This window comes from Callithrix jacchus, chromosome 6 (genome assembly GCF_049354715.1).
Source record: "Callithrix jacchus isolate 240 chromosome 6, calJac240_pri, whole genome shotgun sequence".
Lineage (NCBI taxonomy): Eukaryota > Metazoa > Chordata > Mammalia > Primates > Cebidae > Callithrix > Callithrix jacchus.
In genome coordinates, this window is record NC_133507.1 from 2,012,318 (window position 1) to 2,030,839 (window position 18,522).

General features: G+C 46.1%; 1 protein-coding gene across 1 annotated transcript in view; it reads right to left on the reverse strand.

The window, feature by feature from the left end:
* Positions 1-3,336: 3,336 nt before the first annotated feature.
* NIPA1 (NIPA magnesium transporter 1) overlaps positions 3,337-18,522 on the reverse strand; it is a 32,092-nt gene continuing 16,906 nt past the window's right edge. The window contains exons 3-5 of the mRNA XM_002749039.6: positions 17,838-17,928; positions 12,522-12,682; positions 3,337-9,841 (exon numbers count right to left, since the gene is read on the reverse strand). Of these exons, the coding sequence (XP_002749085.4) occupies positions 9,330-9,841; positions 12,522-12,682; positions 17,838-17,928 (764 nt within the window). The 3' untranslated portion in view covers positions 3,337-9,329. The remainder of the gene's footprint in view (positions 9,842-12,521; positions 12,683-17,837; positions 17,929-18,522) is intronic.

Here is an 18,522-nt window from a genome sequence, read left to right on the forward strand (position 1 = left end):
TCACAAGGAAACTCTGGGGTGATGAGTACGTTCAGCGTTTTGTTTGTGGCAATGTTTTCATCGTAAGACACATGTCGGCCTGACGCAGTGGCTCACGCCTGTAATCCCAGCACTTTGGGAGGCCGAGGCGGGCGGATCACGAGGTCAAGAGATCGAGACCATCCTGGCCATGGTGAAACCCCGTCTCTACTAAAAATACAAAAATTAGCCGGGCGTGGTGGTACGCACCTGTGGTCCCAGCTACTCGGGAGGCTGAGGCGGAAGAATCGCTTGAACCCAGGCGGAGGTTGCAGCGAGCCGAGATTGCGCCAATGCACTCCAGCCTGGTGACAAAGTAAGATTCCGTCTCAAAAAAAAAAAAAAAAAAAGACATATGTCAACACTTACCAAATCATAATATATTTTCTATATGTGCAGTTTATTATGTGAATTATAACCCAATAAAGCTGTTGAAATCTTGTCACTGTTACAGAAGCACAGAAGCTAGAAGTCTTGCCTATGCTTCTGTAACCATGACAAGATTTCAGCAACTTTAAAACAGTATGTTAAAAACATGTATTAGGAAATCAAGTAATTTTCTTTTCTTTTTTCTGAGACGGAGTTTCCCTCTTGTTACCCAGGCTGGAGTGCAATGGCGCGATCTCGGCTCACCGCAACCTCCACCTCCTGGGTTCAGGCAATTCTCCTGCCTCAGCCTCCTGAGTAGCTGGGATTACAGGCACGTGCCACCACGCCCAGCTAATTTTTGTATTTTTAGTAGAGACAGAGTTTCACCGTGTTGACCAGGATGGTCTCGATCTCTTGACCTCGTGATCCACCCGCCTCGGCCTCCCAAAGTGCTGGGATTACAGGCTTCAGCCACCGCGCCCGGCATAATTTTCTTCTGTGTAAGTTGTTCCCAATTACTTTTATATGTTTTTGTTTTACTACCACAGAAGCATGAGAACAGCATAGCATAGTGGCATTCCTTACCATTTTAAAGCATTTGTATTATATAAATGCTTTCCAATTAATATTATTTAGTTTATTCAAAACCATCGATGACCTACAAATGTAGTAGGGCATTTTCCAAAACATTTGTTGGGGGTGAGCAGGAAGAAACTTTCTGAAAAATATAGGAAAAACTCAAGGTGAATTGAGAAAGAACAGTACGATACTCATTAAAAGCCAGGAGTTGGCTGTTACAAACTGCTACCCTTGGTGAAGTGGTAAGGGGATGTGTTAGGCAGAATGCCCAAGGATATCTACGTCCTGACCCATGACACCTCTGACCGTGCCACCTTATATGGCAAAAAAAACTCAGTGGGTGCAACTAAGAATCTTGACAGGGGAAGCTGCCCGTGGATTGTCCACGTGGATCCAGAACAGTCACAAAGGTCTTTCCAAAATGGAGGCAGGAGTGTCAGAGTCAGAGACTGAGCTATGATGATGGATGAGTGGTCAGAGAGACGTGACACTGCTGGCTTCAAAGATGGACGAAGGACTTTGGGAGGCCGAGGTGGGTGGATCATGAGGTCAAGAGATCGAGACTATCCTGGTCAACAAAGCGAAACCCTGTCTCTACTAAAAATACAAAAATTAGCTGGGCACGGTGGCACACCTGTAGTCCCAGCTACTCGGGAGGCTGAGGCAGAAGAATTGCTGGAACCCAGGAGGCGGAGGTTGCGGTGAGCTGAGATCGTGCCATTGCCCTCCAGCCTGGGTAACAACAGCAAAACTCTGTCTCAAAAAAAAAAAAAAAAAAAAAAAAGATGGAGGAAGGAGCCGTGAGTCAAGATACAAAGGCAGCCTCTAGAAACTGAAAGAGGAGGGATGGGACTCTCACCAGGAGGCTCCAGAGGATGCAATCCTGTCCACACCTTGATTTTAGCCCCAGAAGGCCTGTGTGGAACTTGTAACCTCCAGAACTGTAAGATGATGCGCATGTGTTGTTTCAAGCCACAAGGTGTGTAACCTGTTAGAACCATCACACCAGATCCACCGCTGTTCTGCTCGCCACTATCCAGTTCCACTCCCAACCCCTTCTCATGTCCCGGGCTGGAATGAATCCTGTCCTCTCTGGACTGCTAACAGAGAGGTATCTAGGTCTTTTATATCTGCTTCTTGTCTGTGCCTCACCTCTCCAACTAAAAACCTTTTTAAAACTATCATGTGCCAGGCACAGTGGCTGTTGCGTGTAATCACAGCACTTTGGGAGGCTGAGGTGGGCAGATCAGGAGGTCAGGAGTTTGAGATTAGCCTGGCCAACATGGTGAAACCCCATCTCTACTAAAAATACAAAAATTAGCCAGGTGTGGTGGCGTGCACCTGTAATCCCAGCTACTCGGGAGGCTGAGGCAGGAGAATCACTCGAACCCAGGAGGCAGAGGTTGCAGTGAGCCAAGACTGCACCACCGCCGGCCAGCCTGGGCAACAGAGTGAAACTGTCTCAAGAAAAAAAACAGAAACTATTACATGAGGTTCAAACTAATGGCGAACAAGTAAGTGTGACTAACATGACAGCAAACAGGCTGACAATGTCAAAACCAGAAGTCATCAGATGGACGGGACGGATGTAACTCAGCCACACAGAAGTTCTGGGACAAGTCCCTTGCCGGGGAGGCTTGGCTAGCAGCCAGCAAAAACTGCTCTGTCGCAGCAACCAACCAAAGCGAGTTTTTGTTGAATGACAGCAGAATTTGACATGAGTACACTTCACAGACCCAAAACCCCGTCTGGAAACAATTATCCATAGACGCATTTGATGATTTCATAAAACGTTTCTGGTTTCTGTATAAGTACACTTTGATCAAAATGTGAATAATTAAATCTTTTGGGATAGGGATGAAGAAAAAAAATCTTCTTACTCATTTTTTCTCATTTGATAAAATCACTTACAGGATACCAGTTTGGGCAACAGAAGTAGACCCTGTCTCTACAAAAATATATATATATTTTTTTCGAGACGGAGTTTTGCTGTTGCTACCCAGACTGCAATGCAATGGCATGATCTCGGCTCACCGAAACCTCCGCCTCCTGGGTTCAAGCAATTCTCCTGCCTCAGCCTCCCGAGTAGCCGGGACTACAGGCGCGCACCACCATGCCCAGCTAATTTTTGTATTTTTAGTAGAGACGAGGTTTCACCATGTTGACCAGGATGGTCTCGATCTTTTGACCTCGCGATCCACCCGCCTCGGCCTCCCAAAGTGCTGGGATTGTAGGTGTGAGTGACCACACCTGGCCTAGGCTACTCATTTCTAAAAAAAGAAAATCGTAAAAATGTGAGGAACTGGGATGATTTGGAACCTGAGATTACACAAGCATTTCAAGTAAAGGGGGAAAAAAAATCAACAAATGTTCAGCTAGAAATAAGTTATTTTATTTTAGAACACATACAGATTAATAAATATTACTGGAAAACTTAATAGCCTTTTTATTTACATAAGGCAATAACAACATGCTCTGGCTACAACTATAAAGCAAAATATAAGCAAGTCTTAGCCACTGACAAACGTGTGCCTGTATGCTGATTGGAAACTCCCCAGCACATTTACAGGACAAGACTTTTAAACAACCAATCAACATTGGACATTTTCATCATCTTCCTCTCCTTCATGGTTATATTCAATTTTTCAAGAAAATAATAGTTATCCTTTGAAAAGGCAAAACACGCAAGCTACTGAAAAACGTTATCTAAATTACTGTAAAGTGCAAAAATACTAAGGTGGGGGGCAATTATTATATTCTGACAAATAAATATTCTGAACTTTTCAACATGACCCTTTGGCACTAGTGGTTTGGGAGTCCTGACATTCGCCTGGGGTCAGTTCATCATCAGGGTTGAGCTGCTTGGAAGCAGGAAGTTCAGTATCATTTATTACAAATGCAGTGCACAGACTCTCCTTGTTTCACAGGCCATTAAATGTTTTCAGAACACAGACCTCGGCCGAATGTCAGAGGGGCCCATCACATCATCGGAAGGTGGTCTTTCAGTGAGACTTTTTCAAGTCCCTGTTTAATTTCCATATTTTACAATGGAACATATAAAACCCTTTCTTTTAAAACAAAAAAAGGAAACTTAAAGCTTCATGGAATCATGCAAACTTTACACCCAGTGCTTCCTTTGCCTCTCAGCACGCGGTCCTCAGCAGGTTTCACGGTCGCGCAAGCGGAGTTTCCACCGTTCGGCACTTCTGAACACCGCGCCCTCCTCTCAGGCCACCAGAAAACCACTGAAACTGCTGGAGTTTTAGAAACAATTTGGAGGGCCATCCCACCCCTTTAGAGGTAGAAAAACTGAGGCACAGAAAGGTTAAGAGACTCACCTATGTTTGCACAATTCAGGGAAAAACAGAGAAAAGAAGAAAAGCATCCTCCTTCCTGGCTCATGCTCTGGGCCCTAGACTCTGCTTCTTAAACGCTTTGGGTACATGTGAAATAGACATTTATTTACATGATCCTTGTTCTACGGAATATCAACTTTTTACTACACAATAGATTTTGATGTAACAAAGTTACATTTTCTTAAAATACAATTATTTTGTTGCATGTGAGGAATGTGCATGAAAATAAATGAGTGGGGGTAATGGGCCAAATTCTCATCGCCATTCCTGTAATGCTGAACCTTTTCAAGTATACAATGGAGGTGTAAGAATCTGGCCAGATGAGATACATCACCTACAAGCTAAAGGACAGACCCTTAAAATTCATCACCAGTACAACTGTGAGGTGGAAATGAGGAATACAAAAAATTGAGGTATTTTATGTGATAAACTGCCTTGTGGTGTGACTGGTGTACAAACTGGTCTTTTCTTTCCAACTCCCATTAACAGAATCTACCTACGAATGTGAGTAAAACCTACAAAAAATGAACATGGACATGTCCTTGGGAGGAAGGTTGAAGTTAAGGAGTCAATAACATTTTTGGTCCCTGAGAAGACGAAAACACCAAGACTCCATCCAATCCCCCCCGACGGGTAAACAACACCCTCGGTGTCGACACCGTGAAATGCACAACTTGAGAACACAGAAGCTAATCCATGCAGTCGTGAACAGACCTTAAACTGAAATGTTCTCTTTCTAGTTTCCTGCTTGGTGGCAGGAAGCCTAAGTCAGCATCGCGCAGGTATCAGCGCAGAGGGAGGGGCTCTGGGAACGGCGGGAGCACTCTCTGCCCTCTTCTGGGTGAGTTTAGCAGCTTGAAAAAGAAGACTCTCCAGAGCAGACGGAAGGGCAGGAGCCTGTGGCCATCACACCTGTTTCCACAGACCAGGTGTCACACCTGGGAGACACTGCCTCTCCAAAGTCTAGAACTGGCCTGTAGAAGCTGAACACATTTACAAAGAGCTGAGCCATCTAGGGAGAAGGAAAGACGACTGCACAGGTGAAGAGTACTCACTTCTCAGAAACAGACAAAGAAGAACAAACGCCAACATATTACCACTGGGATCAACTTCCGGAAAGACAACTGAGTGCAGCAAATCGGCCTGGAGAGCAGGAACTGAAAGAACGTTCCTTATCGCTGAACAAACAGCTGCGAAGTCTATTTCACTAACATTCCAATAGGAAAAGACCGTGATGAGAGCTGAGCAGGGCCCCCAGAACACCAGATTCCTCCCCCAAAGTCCCCAGCATGGGCAGGACCTCGCTCCAGGCAGCAGGGGAAGGGCTGCCCTCCCCAGCACCTTCTCCACAGAGATGGCAAGGTCCTGCCAACCAGGAAGATGCTCGGGGGCCTTCATGGTGAGGGGTTAGGATTAGAATCCTTAATTGGCCCTAGCTTTGATCAACCAGCAGAATGGGAAACAATCTTTAAAATGCAAATATCCAGAGGAGAAAACAAGGCATTGCCCAAGAGGAAGAGAGAAATGGCCTATTTCAGTATCTATCCAGGAAATCTGCATATTGTGATCAAAACCTTTGATTTTACAGGATGCCTGAAAACAAGTATACAGTAAGCATCTTTTTTTCAAAGAATACTATGATAATTTGAAAATATTTCAAGTGCATCTACTTTTGGAAAGGCCCACTAAAATCCATCCATGTTCTAGGCCTTCCCCTAAAGTTCTCACTTTGGGGCTTTTTTTCTGTTTCCAAATGAATGGTGGAAACATAGATTTTTAAAATAAATACTATTAAATCAGAAGTTATATGCTCTATATGATATTTGAGGCCGGGCGCGGTGGTTCACGCCTGTTATCCCAGCACTTTGGGAGGCCAAGGTGGGTGGATCACGAGGTCAAGAGATGGAAACCATCCTGGTCAACATGGTGAAACCCCATCTCTACTAAAAATACAAAAAATGAGCTGGGCATGATGGCACGTGCCTGTAATCCAGCTACTCAGAAAACTGAGGCAGGAGAATTGCCTGAACCCAGGAGGCGGAGGTGGGGTTAGCCGAGATTGCACCATTGCACTCCAGCCTGGGTAACAAGAGTGAAACTCCGTCTCAAAAAAAAAGAAATTTGAAAATTAGACTGTTCAACCACTGGTCACGTCATTTACTTTGAGCCTAGCGTCATGTGCTTGAGAAACGATGGATAACATGAACTTTGTTTCCCTGGAAGAAGAGCTGAGTACCCTATTAAAGTATCTGCCTAACGGAGGTAACCCTGGAAGATGCCAACTGTCCCAGGAGCAGTCACTTTCAAGAGGAGAAAAGCTATTAATACTTTGAGATTTTATTTTACTCTAAAAAAATCATAGAAAAGATCAGGAAAATACCACCTCTCAGTATCAATGGTATACTTGTGGATGAAAATATAATAAAGGACACCAAGAGCTGTATTTAAATTAAATTTCATATGAAAGCTGTAGCAAAACAAACGTGATAATGTTCATGTGACACATGAACTTTCTCATGATATGTTAGCCACATGTATTGGCTGACCATCTCACACTCCTTACCTAGGAAACCATTTTTATGCCTAAAAGTACACTGATACTGATACACTACGTTTTCAGAAAGTTCAGTTCCATAAGTTAAGGCCTGCATTCCCAAAAGCACTGCTGATACAAGGGGTAGTGGACTTTGAACATTGGTTAACCATCCATTAATAGAGGATTTAAAATTTCTTAAAATAATTTTGTTGCTGCTCTTAGTTCACAAATCACTGACAACACTTGATCATCACGTACACGTTAAATTTAAAGTTACTTTTCTCTCTGTATTAAACTCTTCTCATTTTATTTCACCTCTTTACTCAACACTTTAGGAAGCCATTTGTTGAGACTTTACTTTAGAAATGTTCTTTTTGGGCCGGGTGTGGTGGCTCAAGCCTGTAATCCCAGCACTTTGGGAGGCCGAGGTGGGTGGATCACGAGGTCAAGAGATCGAGACCATCCTGGTCAACATGGTGAAACCCCGTCTCTACTAAAAATACAAAAAATTAGCTGGGCGTGGTGGCACGTGCCTGTAATCCCAGCTACTCAGGAGGCTGAGGCAGGAGATTTGCCTGAACCCAGGAGGCGGAGATTGTGGTGAGCCGAGATCACGCCATTGCACTCCAGCCTGCCTGGGTAACAAGAGTGAAACTCCGTCTCAAAAAAAAAAAAAAAAAAAAGTTATTTTTGCCTATAAAAACATGTTTTTTTCTAACTGAAGAACTTTAATCACGTATTATTAAATTTTATGTTCTACATCACCTAATTTCCTTTGCCCAACCCCATCTTTCAACTTGGCAGAGTTGTTCCCTGTGGTGAAATATTTGCCTCACTTCATGCTTTGCTCCATTTGGAACACGTGGACGGTCACTACAGACAGAAGAATGACCTCTTTGATTCAAACACTGGCATAATTAATGGCTCTTTTGCATTTAGGACATATAAGGAGAGGTTAGGTGAGGAACTCCAGGATGCTCTGCCATTGCAAACAACAAGGAAATGGCTATATTCATTGTTTTTTTGCTAGAAATTCTTTCTAAAACTGTGAGTTACAATTTTTGGAAGCGAACCTAACCTCAACTGTGTCCTTTATCTTATTCCTGTATGACAGTAGCTCCATCTGTGAGCTACTGGATAGCTACTCTCCCATTTAGCTTTATCATCAAGTTACAGAATTTATTTCTTCCGAATGGCCATAAATGCTTGCTGATAAAGAATGTGGATATATTTGATACTGAATCCCAGGTACAGAGATTGAATACAAATAAAATAATATGTCATGCTCCTTAAATCAGCTGTCTTTAATTGAACCAAGTTAAATGGGTCAGTTTGCTCTAATGTGTCTTTAGTCTTGACTATCTTCCAGTGAATATACAGTCGTGCACCATGTAAACACGCTTCTCTCAAAGACACACCACCTACATGACAGTGATGCTGTAGGACTGTAATGCCACAGTTTTACTGCACCCTTCCTATGTTTGGAAACACAAACACTCACCACTATGTTACAGTTGCCCACAGTATTCAGTACAGTCACATGCTGCACAGATGTGACGCCAGGAGCAGCAGGCTGTACCATCCACCCCAGGTGGGTAACAGGTGTCCCATCTAGGTTGGTGTAAGTGCACCCCCCCGATGTTCACACAATACAGTCTGCTTACAATGCATTTCTCAGAATGTTTTGCTGTCACTAAGTGACACGTGACTGCATTATTTCTAACTGCCTTGTACATTTGTAACTTGAATACTAAAATATTAAAGCATACGCAAGGAAGTTGCATTCTAACCTAAGAACATATACACAGTAATAGTTAATAATTCAAGTGATAAAGGCACTGAAATTGATTTGACCTATTGAAAAGCCATCCTGCCGGTGGAACACTCCATCACGTTCATTAACTCTTCTCTGCTGTTTAAATGTCTTGGGTGGGGGTCAGGGCCGAAGAGTCAACTTGTCAGAGGGTTAAAAACAATTTAATGTGTATGCCTCCTTATTTGGATGACATACTTGAATGTTATACATGCTTAATGCAAACTAACACAACCACAGACACATTCACTGTAAACCAGAGTTCAAGACAACAATCTCTCATTTCCAAAGTAACCTAAGTAAAAATATCTCTGCTATCCTGTAACAACTAACCAGAAAGAGCCCATCTTTTTCTGTTTAATGTTAAAATGTTTTAAAAGAAGAGAATATTCATGAAAGCTTCCTGGTTAATGGAAATGAAAACGAGATTTGTCTCATATGAGAGACATGGTGCCAGGCAACCATTAGGCACCTTTGGGCTGCAGAGGGCTGGCTGGGCCTCTGCTCTGGTGCTAAGCTCCACTCCCCCCAGTCCACCAGACCACCTGCTACCATCCAGTCAACTCAAACACCAAGATCGAGGACCTCTTCTACTTCACATCCAATCAAGACTACCTCCAATGCCTGTTCCTCGAACCATCCGAGCCCCTACTGCAATCTAGTCTGTTTTCATATTAGATTTGTTCATCTCCCCAAGGTTGAAATTGAACTCTTTGAACACCTGTATCAGGACAATCCCCACGGAGACGGTCGTGAATCCACAGGCCATCCCCAAGAAGTCCACCAGGCCCACGTTGCTCCACTCCCGGAAGAGGATGGCTGAGGCCAGCAGGACCAGCGTGGTGAACACGACGTAGTAGATGGCCCCGAACACCGAGGAGTCGAAGCACTCCAGCGCCTTGTTGATGTACCTGAACTGGACGATGATGCTACAGCCGAGCACGGCCAGGAGCACCAGGCACAGGCAGAGGGCTCTCTGGCTGGACGGGTTGTTGTGCAAGATGTCTTGGGCCGCCAGCCCAATGCCCTTGGTGGAAGGCACGGTGAAACTGCCCAGCAAAGAGCAGATGCTGATGTAGACCATGATGTTGGTGGGCCCGTGGGCCGGCGCAATCCAGAAGATGAGCAGCAGCAGCATGAGCAGCACGATGCACAGGTAGCCCACAAACACTGGAACACAGACGGCACGCGGTCACCCGGCAGTCGGCCTCACGGCACACGCCGCCCAGCAGCCGGGGGAGGGGGGGTGACTGGGGCAGCACCCGTGTCGCCACCCGCCGCCACTGTGGCACAGCCCTGGGGGGCAAGCATGTTTTGGCTTGAATTTACTAGATCCGCCGATTACCTTCCACAAAATTATTCCCCTCATTTTCACTGTTAAAACATTTACAGGCCCACACCTGTAATCCCAGCACTTTTGGAGGCCGAGGCGGGTGGATCACGAGGTCAAGAGATCGAGACCATCCTGGTCAATGAGGTGAAACCCCGTCTCTACTAAAAATACAAAAATTAGCTGGGCATGGTGGTGTGCGCCTGTAGTCCCAGCTACTCGGGAGGCTGAGGCAGGAGAATCCCTTGAACCCAGAAGGCGGAGGTTGCAGTGAGCCAAGATCATGTCATTGAACTCCAGTCTGGGTAACAACAGCAAAACTCCGTCTCAAAAAAAAAAAAAATTTACAGCTCCTGGCCAGCTGCAGTAGCCCACACCTGTAATCCCAGCAGGTTGGGAAGTCGAGACAGGAGGATCATGAGGTCAAGAGATCGAGACCATCCTGGTCAACATGGTGAAACCCTATCTCTACTAAAATAGAAAAATTATCTGGGCGTGGTGGCACGTGCCTGTAATCCCAGCTACTCAGGAGGCTGAAACAGAAGAATTGCTTGAACCCAGGAGGCGGAGGTTGCAGTGAGCCAAGATCGCACCACTGCACTCCAACCTGGGTGACACTGTGAGACTCAGTCTTAAAAGAAAAAAAAACAAAGCTTACAGCTCCTAAATGTTTACATGGTCCTCTATCAGAACCATTCTCTTTGTTTTTTAGGTTTTTTCGTTATTTTATGAAATGGAGTTTCACTCTTGTTGCCCAGACTGGAGTGCAGTGGTGTAATCTCTGCTCACTGCAACCTCTGCCTCCCAGGTTCAATAGATTCTCCTGCCTCAGCCTCCTGAGTGGCTGGGATTACAGGTGTCTACCATGACGCCCAGCTAATTTCTGTATTTCTAGTAGGGATGGGATTTCGCCATGCTGGCCAAGCTGGTCTTGAACTCCTGACCTCAGCTGAGCTGTCCTCCTCAGCCTCCCAAAGTGCTAGGATTATAAGCATGAGCCGCTGCACCCAGCCTAGAACCATTCTCTTAACAATACAAGTCAATGGAGATGCACCAAGGTTTCAAAATAGCACCTGGGAATCCAGGGGGCAGGGGTAAGGCAGGGGCCAGGAGGGAGGACATTAAGCTGTGAGGGGTGTTTGTGGGTGTTGCAGTGATTGGGGGCTGCATCCAATGGGCAGGGGCATGTGCAGACAGCTCCCCTCCCACCATCAAAAATCATCCCATTCTCCTCACAACTCCTGACTGTCTCCTTGGACTTGCAAGTAAAAATATGTTTATGATAATCAGAGCCTAGAACCTATTTTATGCATGAAACAAAGTAATTTTTGCATGGATGTAATATATGCTGAATTTTTCAGAAGCGCCACTTCCATGTAAATTGAGGGAGGCCTGTTCTTTCTTTGAACAAAACTTCAACGTTTATGCTCCATATGAGGATCATTCTGTTGACAGCAAGACCTCAAGTATCTGAGTCCATAACAGGACACCCATGTCGGTCTGTATCTGCAGCTACCAGACCCTCAGTCACTCCTCACGAGGTGTGGGGTCTGCCAGCTTCAATATGTCTTCTCTTTATAGTTGGACCTGAGCATTTATATACTGAATTCCATGTTTCATTTTGAAGTCTTGTCTTGGTATTCCTCCTTTATCTCACGCTTAGGGCATGACACTGAGGGTTTGAAATTACGTGTGTAAACAGGTTGTGTTTTCTATGATCACAAATGGACCTGAGAGGGCTGGAACTGCTGGCTACGAAAATCAGCAAGGGTGGACATGCAAACTGGGTTGTGGACATGCAAACCAGCGAGTGTGGACCTGCAAACCAGCGAGCTGATGTGGACCTGCAAACCAGCGAGTGTGGACCTGCAAACCAGCGAGCTGATGTGGAGGTAGTGCTGTGCTGGCACCTGCCTACTTGGTCAGCAACAAAGGGTGGTCTACTTTAAGTCAAATCTATACTTTAAGTCTGTTGTAATCATGTAGACGCAGTTTTTAATGCATTTATCCAAAAAGAAAAAGAAATTACATCAAAAAATATATACACAGAGCTGTATGAAGAATCTAAACATAAGAGATACCAGGTCTATGTTATCACAGAGCTTCATGCTGGAGGGAGCGAAGTGCCGCGGTGGAGGGAAGGGCAGACAGGGCAGGGCACACCAGGAAAGGTATGTGGGGAGGGGCAGGTGGCAGTCAAACTTGGGAGGGTGGCCTGAGGGGAGCCACTGTGGGAAGAGCGCCCATGCACAAGGTCCCAGAAGAGAACCCAGAGGAATGCCAGGCCACGGAGACTCCCTGCAGGGTGTGAGGATCAGGAGGGAGAGTGAGGGCAGAGGGCTAGCCTGCGAGCACAGCCACCCGACACATGTGCCCAGAGAACACAGATCTACAGTAACAGATCAGGGTGGACACATGTTTCATCTGCCCCGCCAGGAAGCGTCAGATGGGAAGATGTGGTTAAAAAAGTTGTGACTCCTGCTGCAAACCTTCTTGGCAGCACTGTTAGAAAGGAATTACCTGGGTTGGTCAGCTTCTCTTCTAGTTCAGCCTGAGTCGTCACACTCTCAGACTTTGGGGAGTGGATGATCAGCACGACAGAGCCTGCACAGCTTAGCAGGCACCCCAACTTGCCCAAGATGTTGAGCTTTTCCTTCAGGAGATAGGAAGCTAAAATGGACCTTTATTGAAGAAAGAGAAATCATTAAAATTTAAACCAAACTACCTGACCTTTCTTCTAACTGCAGATATTTTTATCTAGAAAAGCCATTTTCTTTTTCTTCTTTTCCTCCCTTTAAGAGACCAGATCTCACTCCTTTGCCAAGATTGAAGTGCAATGGCACAATCGTAGCTCACCACAAGCTTAAATTCCTGGGATCAAGTGGTCCTCCTGCCTCAGGCTCTGAAGTAGCTGAGACTACAGATGCATGCCACCACACTCAGCTAATTTTTCAAAAATTTTGCGTAGAGGCTGGGCGCGATGGCTCACACCTATAATCCCACCACTTTGGGAGGCCAAAGCCGGTGGATCACCTGAGGTCAGGAGTTCGAGACCAGCCTGACCAATATGGTAAAACCCCGTCTCAATCAATCAATCAATCAATTAATAAATTTGTGTAGAGACCAGGTCTCACTAGGTTGCCCAGGCAAGTCTCAAACTCTTGGGCTCAAACGATCCTACTGCCTTGGCCTCTCGAAGTGCTCGAATTATAGACATGAGTCACCATGCCTGGACAGGACAGGACAATTCCATATATACTCATTACATAGTTAGTGATAGGTGTAACTTACACCACTATATTACTATCTCAGCACATAAAATATACCACAGTATAAAGTTTTGTGACTGACCAAAAGTAAAAAGTAATGCTTCCTCTGCATGTAGGCTAGCATTAAAAAAAAAAAAAAAAAGAGAGGGCCGGGCACAGTAACTCACGCCTGTAATCCCAGCACTTTGGGAGGCCAAGGCAGGTGGATCACGAGGTCGAGAGATCGAGACCATCCTGGTCAACATGGTGAAAGCCCGTCTCTACTAAAAATACAAAAATTAGCTGGGCATGCTGGCGCGTGCCTGTAATCCCAGCTACTCGGGAGGCTGAGGCAGGAGAATTGCCTGAACCCAGGAGGCGGAGGTTGCAGTGAGCCGAGATCGTGCCATTGCACTCCAGCCTGGGTGACAAGAGCGAAACTCCATCTCGAAAAAAAAAAACAACAAAAAACACACTTAAAAATAAATTAAGTGAAAAATGCACAAACAAAAGAAAAAATAAAAATCCTAATAGTAATTGCAGTAGAGTAGAAGTATGGGTGGTTATTTTCTCTAATACTGAAAACTTCTAAAAGGTGGTCACATAATTAATGCAAAAAAAATGTATTCTTCAAAAACATCTATAATCTTCAGGCTTGTGATGTGTTTCTTCTTTCTCTGTGTAATTATCTTTTTTTTTTGAGACAAAGTTTCACTCTTGTTACCCAGGCTGGAGTGCAATGGTGCAATCTCAGCTCACTGCAACCTCCACCTCCTGGGTTCAGGCAATTCTCCTGCCTCAGCCTCCCGAGTAGCTAGGATTACAGGCACACGCCACCATACCCAGCTAATTTTTTGTATTTTTAGTAGAGACGGGGCTTCACCATGTTGACCAGGATGGTCTCGATCTCTCGACCTCGTGATCCACCCACCTCGGCCTCCCAAAGTGCTGGGATTACAGGCTTGAGCCACCGCGCCCGGCCTCTCTGTGTAATTATCAGTAGACAATCTGAATTGGAACACCTGGCCCTCACTAAGTCATGGGACTGGTCCTTCTCACTTTACTCATGTGTGTGCTGAAGATGATCAGAAAACAGGAGCATCTGGAGGAGGGCACACCAGGCTCAGGTACATACTGCATTTCTTCCTTTAATCCCTATTTTATTTATTTATTATTATTATTATTTTTTGAGACAGAGTTTCCCTCTTGTTCCCCAGGCTGGAGTGCAATGGCGCGATCTCGGCTCACCGCAACCTCTGCCTTCTGGGTTCAAGCAATTCTCCTGCCTCAGCCTCCTGAGTAGCTGGGATTACAGGCACGCGCCACCATGCCCAGCTAATTTTTGTATTTTTAGTAGAGACGGGGTTTCACCATGTTGACCAGGATGGTCTCGATCTCTTGACCTCGTGATCCACCCGCCTCGGCCTCCCAAAGTGCTGGGATTACAGGTGTGAGCCACCGCGCCCGGCCATTCCTATTTTAAAGATAAGGAAACTTGAGCCCCAGCAAGGGTTGGCATTGAACCTAAGGCCACAAAGCTAACAAGAGACAGAAGTATGGTCATGACACCCAACACATCCTAAACGCCTTCTTTTCCCTTGTACCACACTTCTTGTCTCTAGACAGCTCTGTTCTTTTTTTTTTTTTTTTGACACAGAGTCTCACATTATACCCTGGACTAGAGTGCAGTGGCGCAATCTTGGCTCATGGCAACCTCCGCCTCCCAGGTTCAAGCAATTCTTCTGCCTCTGCCTTCCAAGTCAGTGGGATTACAGGCACCCACCACCACGTCCGGCTTTTTTTTTTTTTTGAGATGGAGTTTCACTCTTGTTACCAAGGCTGGAGGGCAATGGTGTGATCTCGGCTCACCACAACCTCCGCCTCCTGGGTTCAGGCAATTCTCCTGCCTCAGCCTCCTGGGATTACAGGCATGTGCCACCATGCCCAGCTAATTTTTTGTATTTTGAGTAGAGACGGGGTTTCACCATGTTGACCAGGATGGTCTCGATCTCTTGACCTCGTGATCCACCCGCCTCGGCCTCCCAAAGTGCTGGGATTACAGGCGTGAGCCACTGCGCCCGGCCCTATTTTTTTTTTTAGATGGGGTTTCACTATGTTGGCCAGGCTGGTCTCAAACTCCTGACCTCGTGGTCTACCCACCTCAGCCTCCCAAAGGGCTGGGATTACAGGCATGAGCCACTGTGTCTGGCCGACAGCCCTGTTCTCAAGAAGCTCCCGACACTGCTGTTGGGGCAATAAGCAACATCGCTGGAAGAACCAACAAGCGATACATGAATACATGACTACATGTTAAATGTTCATTGAGTAGCTGCCCAGAAACACAGGGGGATCACAGGGCAACAAGTGGGCCTGGAACTGGCCTGGGACAACGGGCGGACTGTGCGAAGCTGGGAAAGGGCTGCCGTGCACGAAAGTGGAGAGTCTGAACCACGGGACCAAACCATCTCTTATTCCATTGTGGAATACCAGAACACAGTGCCATTTTCATTCATTCATTTATTGAGATGAAGTCTCACTCAGTCACCCAAGCTGGTGTGCAGTGGCGCAATCTCAACTCACTTTAATCTCTACCTCCCGGGTTCAAGCAATTCTCCTGCTTCAGCTTCCCAAGTAGCTGCAATTACAGGCACCTGCCACCATGCCTGGCTGATTTTTGTATTTTTAGTAGAGATGGGGTTTCACCATGTTGGCTAGGCTGGTCTTGAACTCCTGACCTCAAGTGATTCACCCGCCTCAGCCCCCCAAAGTGCTGAGATTATTGGCATGAGCCACTGTGCCTGGCTGACAGTGCCATTTTTTTTTTTTTTTTTGTATTTAGTAGAGATAGGGTTTCACCATGTTGGCTAGGCTGGTCTCAAACTCCTGACCTCGTGATCCTCCAACCTCCCAAAGTGCTGGGACTACAGGCGTGAGCCACTGCACCCAGCAAGAGTTTTTATATATTCTAACTACAAATCCCTTATCAGATATATAATTTGAAATTTTCCTCCCACTCCATGAGTTTTCAGTTCATTGATGGCATCCTTTTAAGCACAAAGGTTTTAATTTTTATGATACCCAGTTTATATATTCTTCTTCTGTTGCTTCTGCTTTTGTGCTTTAAGTGTTATACTGGAAAATCATCACCTAATCCAAGGTCCTCAAGACTTATATCTATGTTTACTTCTAAGAGTTTTAAAACTTTAGCTCTTACATCTAGGCCTTTGATTCATTGAGTTAACATTTGTATACAGTGTGAGGCAGGAGCACGACTTCATTCACCTGCATGTGGAGATCCAGCTGGCTCAGCATCATGTCTTGAAAAGACTATTCTTTCCCCCACTCAATTGTCTTGGTACCCCTGGCAAAAATCAATTGACTGTAAACGTGAGTGTCTGTTTCTAGAATCTCAGTTTCAGTCTATTCATTTACATGTTTGTCCTCTGGCCTCCCATGTCCAAGAGATTCTCCTGCCTCAACCTCCCAAGTAGCTGGGATTACAGGCACCTGCCACCATGCCCGGCTAATTTTTGTATTTTCAGTAGAGATGGGGTTTCGCCATGCAGGCCAGGCTGGTCTTTCCCAGCTTCGCACAGTCCGCCCGTTGTCCCAGGCCAGTTCCAGGCCCACTTGTTGCCCTGTGATCCCCCTGTGTTTCTGGGCAGCTACTCAATGAACATTTAACATGTAGTCATGTATTCATGTATCGCTTGTTGGTTCTTCCAGCGATGTTGCTTATTGCCCCAACAGCACTGTCGGGAGCTTCTTAAGAACAGGGCTGTCGGCCAGACACAGTGGCTCATGCCTGTAATCCCAGCCCTTTGGGAGGCTGAGGTGGGTAGACCACGAGGTCAGGAGTTTGAGACCAGCCTGGCCAACATAGTGAAACCCCATCTAAAAAAAAAAATAGGGCCGGGCGCAGTGGCTCACGCCTGTAATCCCAGCACTTTGGGAGGCCGAGGCGGGTGGATCACGAGGTCAAGAGATCGAGACCATCCTGGTGAACATGGTGAAACCCCGTCTCTACTCAAAATACAAAAAATTAGCTGGGCATGGTGGCACATGCCTGTAATCCCAGGAGGCTGAGGCAGGAGAATTGCCTGAACCCAGGAGGCAATAACTCCTCACCTCAAATGATCCACGCATCTTGGCCTCTCAAAGTGCTGGAATTACAGGCGTGAGCCACCCATGCAGCTTTTTTATTTTAAGCGAGAAATAAATTTCTTGCTCTGTCTTCCAGGCTGGAGTGCTGTGGCACCATCTCAACTCACTATAACCTCCGCCCCCCAGGTTCAAGCAATCTTGTGCCTCAGCCTCCCAAGCAACTGGGACTACAGGTGGTCGCCATGATGCCTGGCTGATTTTTTGTATTTTTAGTGGGCAGGCAGTCTTAAACTCCTGATCTAAAGTAATTTGCCCACCTTGGCCTCCCAAAGTGCTGGAATTATAGACGTGAGCCACCGTCCCTGGCCTGAAGATCTATCTTCTGTTATAATTTTGCTTTTATTACTTTAAAAGAAACATTTAAAATGAAAAGTTCTCATATCTAAACTACACATTAAATACCAAATAAAATCTTGGCTCTCACCCGAACGGCACTCCAAGGGCACCCAGGGGAGTTACGAGGACCGTGGGGACCGCCGTGTAAGCCAGGAAGTTTCCAATCTGGCCAACTGCCACTGTCAAGAAAATAACAAGGGTACTGCTTGCAGTTACAGAGCTCTCTCTCAGCACTGATCAGAGTTGAGTCTTGCAAGGCTCGGCTCTGAAAGGGCTACTTCATCCCATTACTTGAGAAGAATCACATCTGGGGTGTCACCTGCATGTTTAAGGGGTCAGGGGGCAGACCCCACACCTTCACTCGTCCCATCAGTGAAGTGAGTAGGTTCAGCCCTCCACAGAAATGCAGAACCTGACCAGCAGTGACGGAAATGGGTGCAGCACTGAGCAGATCTGCACTCTCTTCACACATCCTTGCTTTCACACTAGTCGGGCAGAGCTTCCTGGGCACCCTCCAGCATAGGGGGCTGGCCACGGTGACAGCCCACTGGCATACCAAGAGGACACAGTGCTGCCGCACAGGACTGCGGCAGGGAGGCACCCAGACAGAGCCAAAAGAGGAGCTCTTCAAGGAACAGAACTGGCATTGCCAAGTAATGTCGGATTAAAAGACAAAAAGTACATGATGTTTCTTTTTTTCCTTTCGAGACAGAGTCTCGCTCCGTCACCCAGACTGGAGGGCACTGTCGTAATCCTGGCTCACTGTAGCCTCC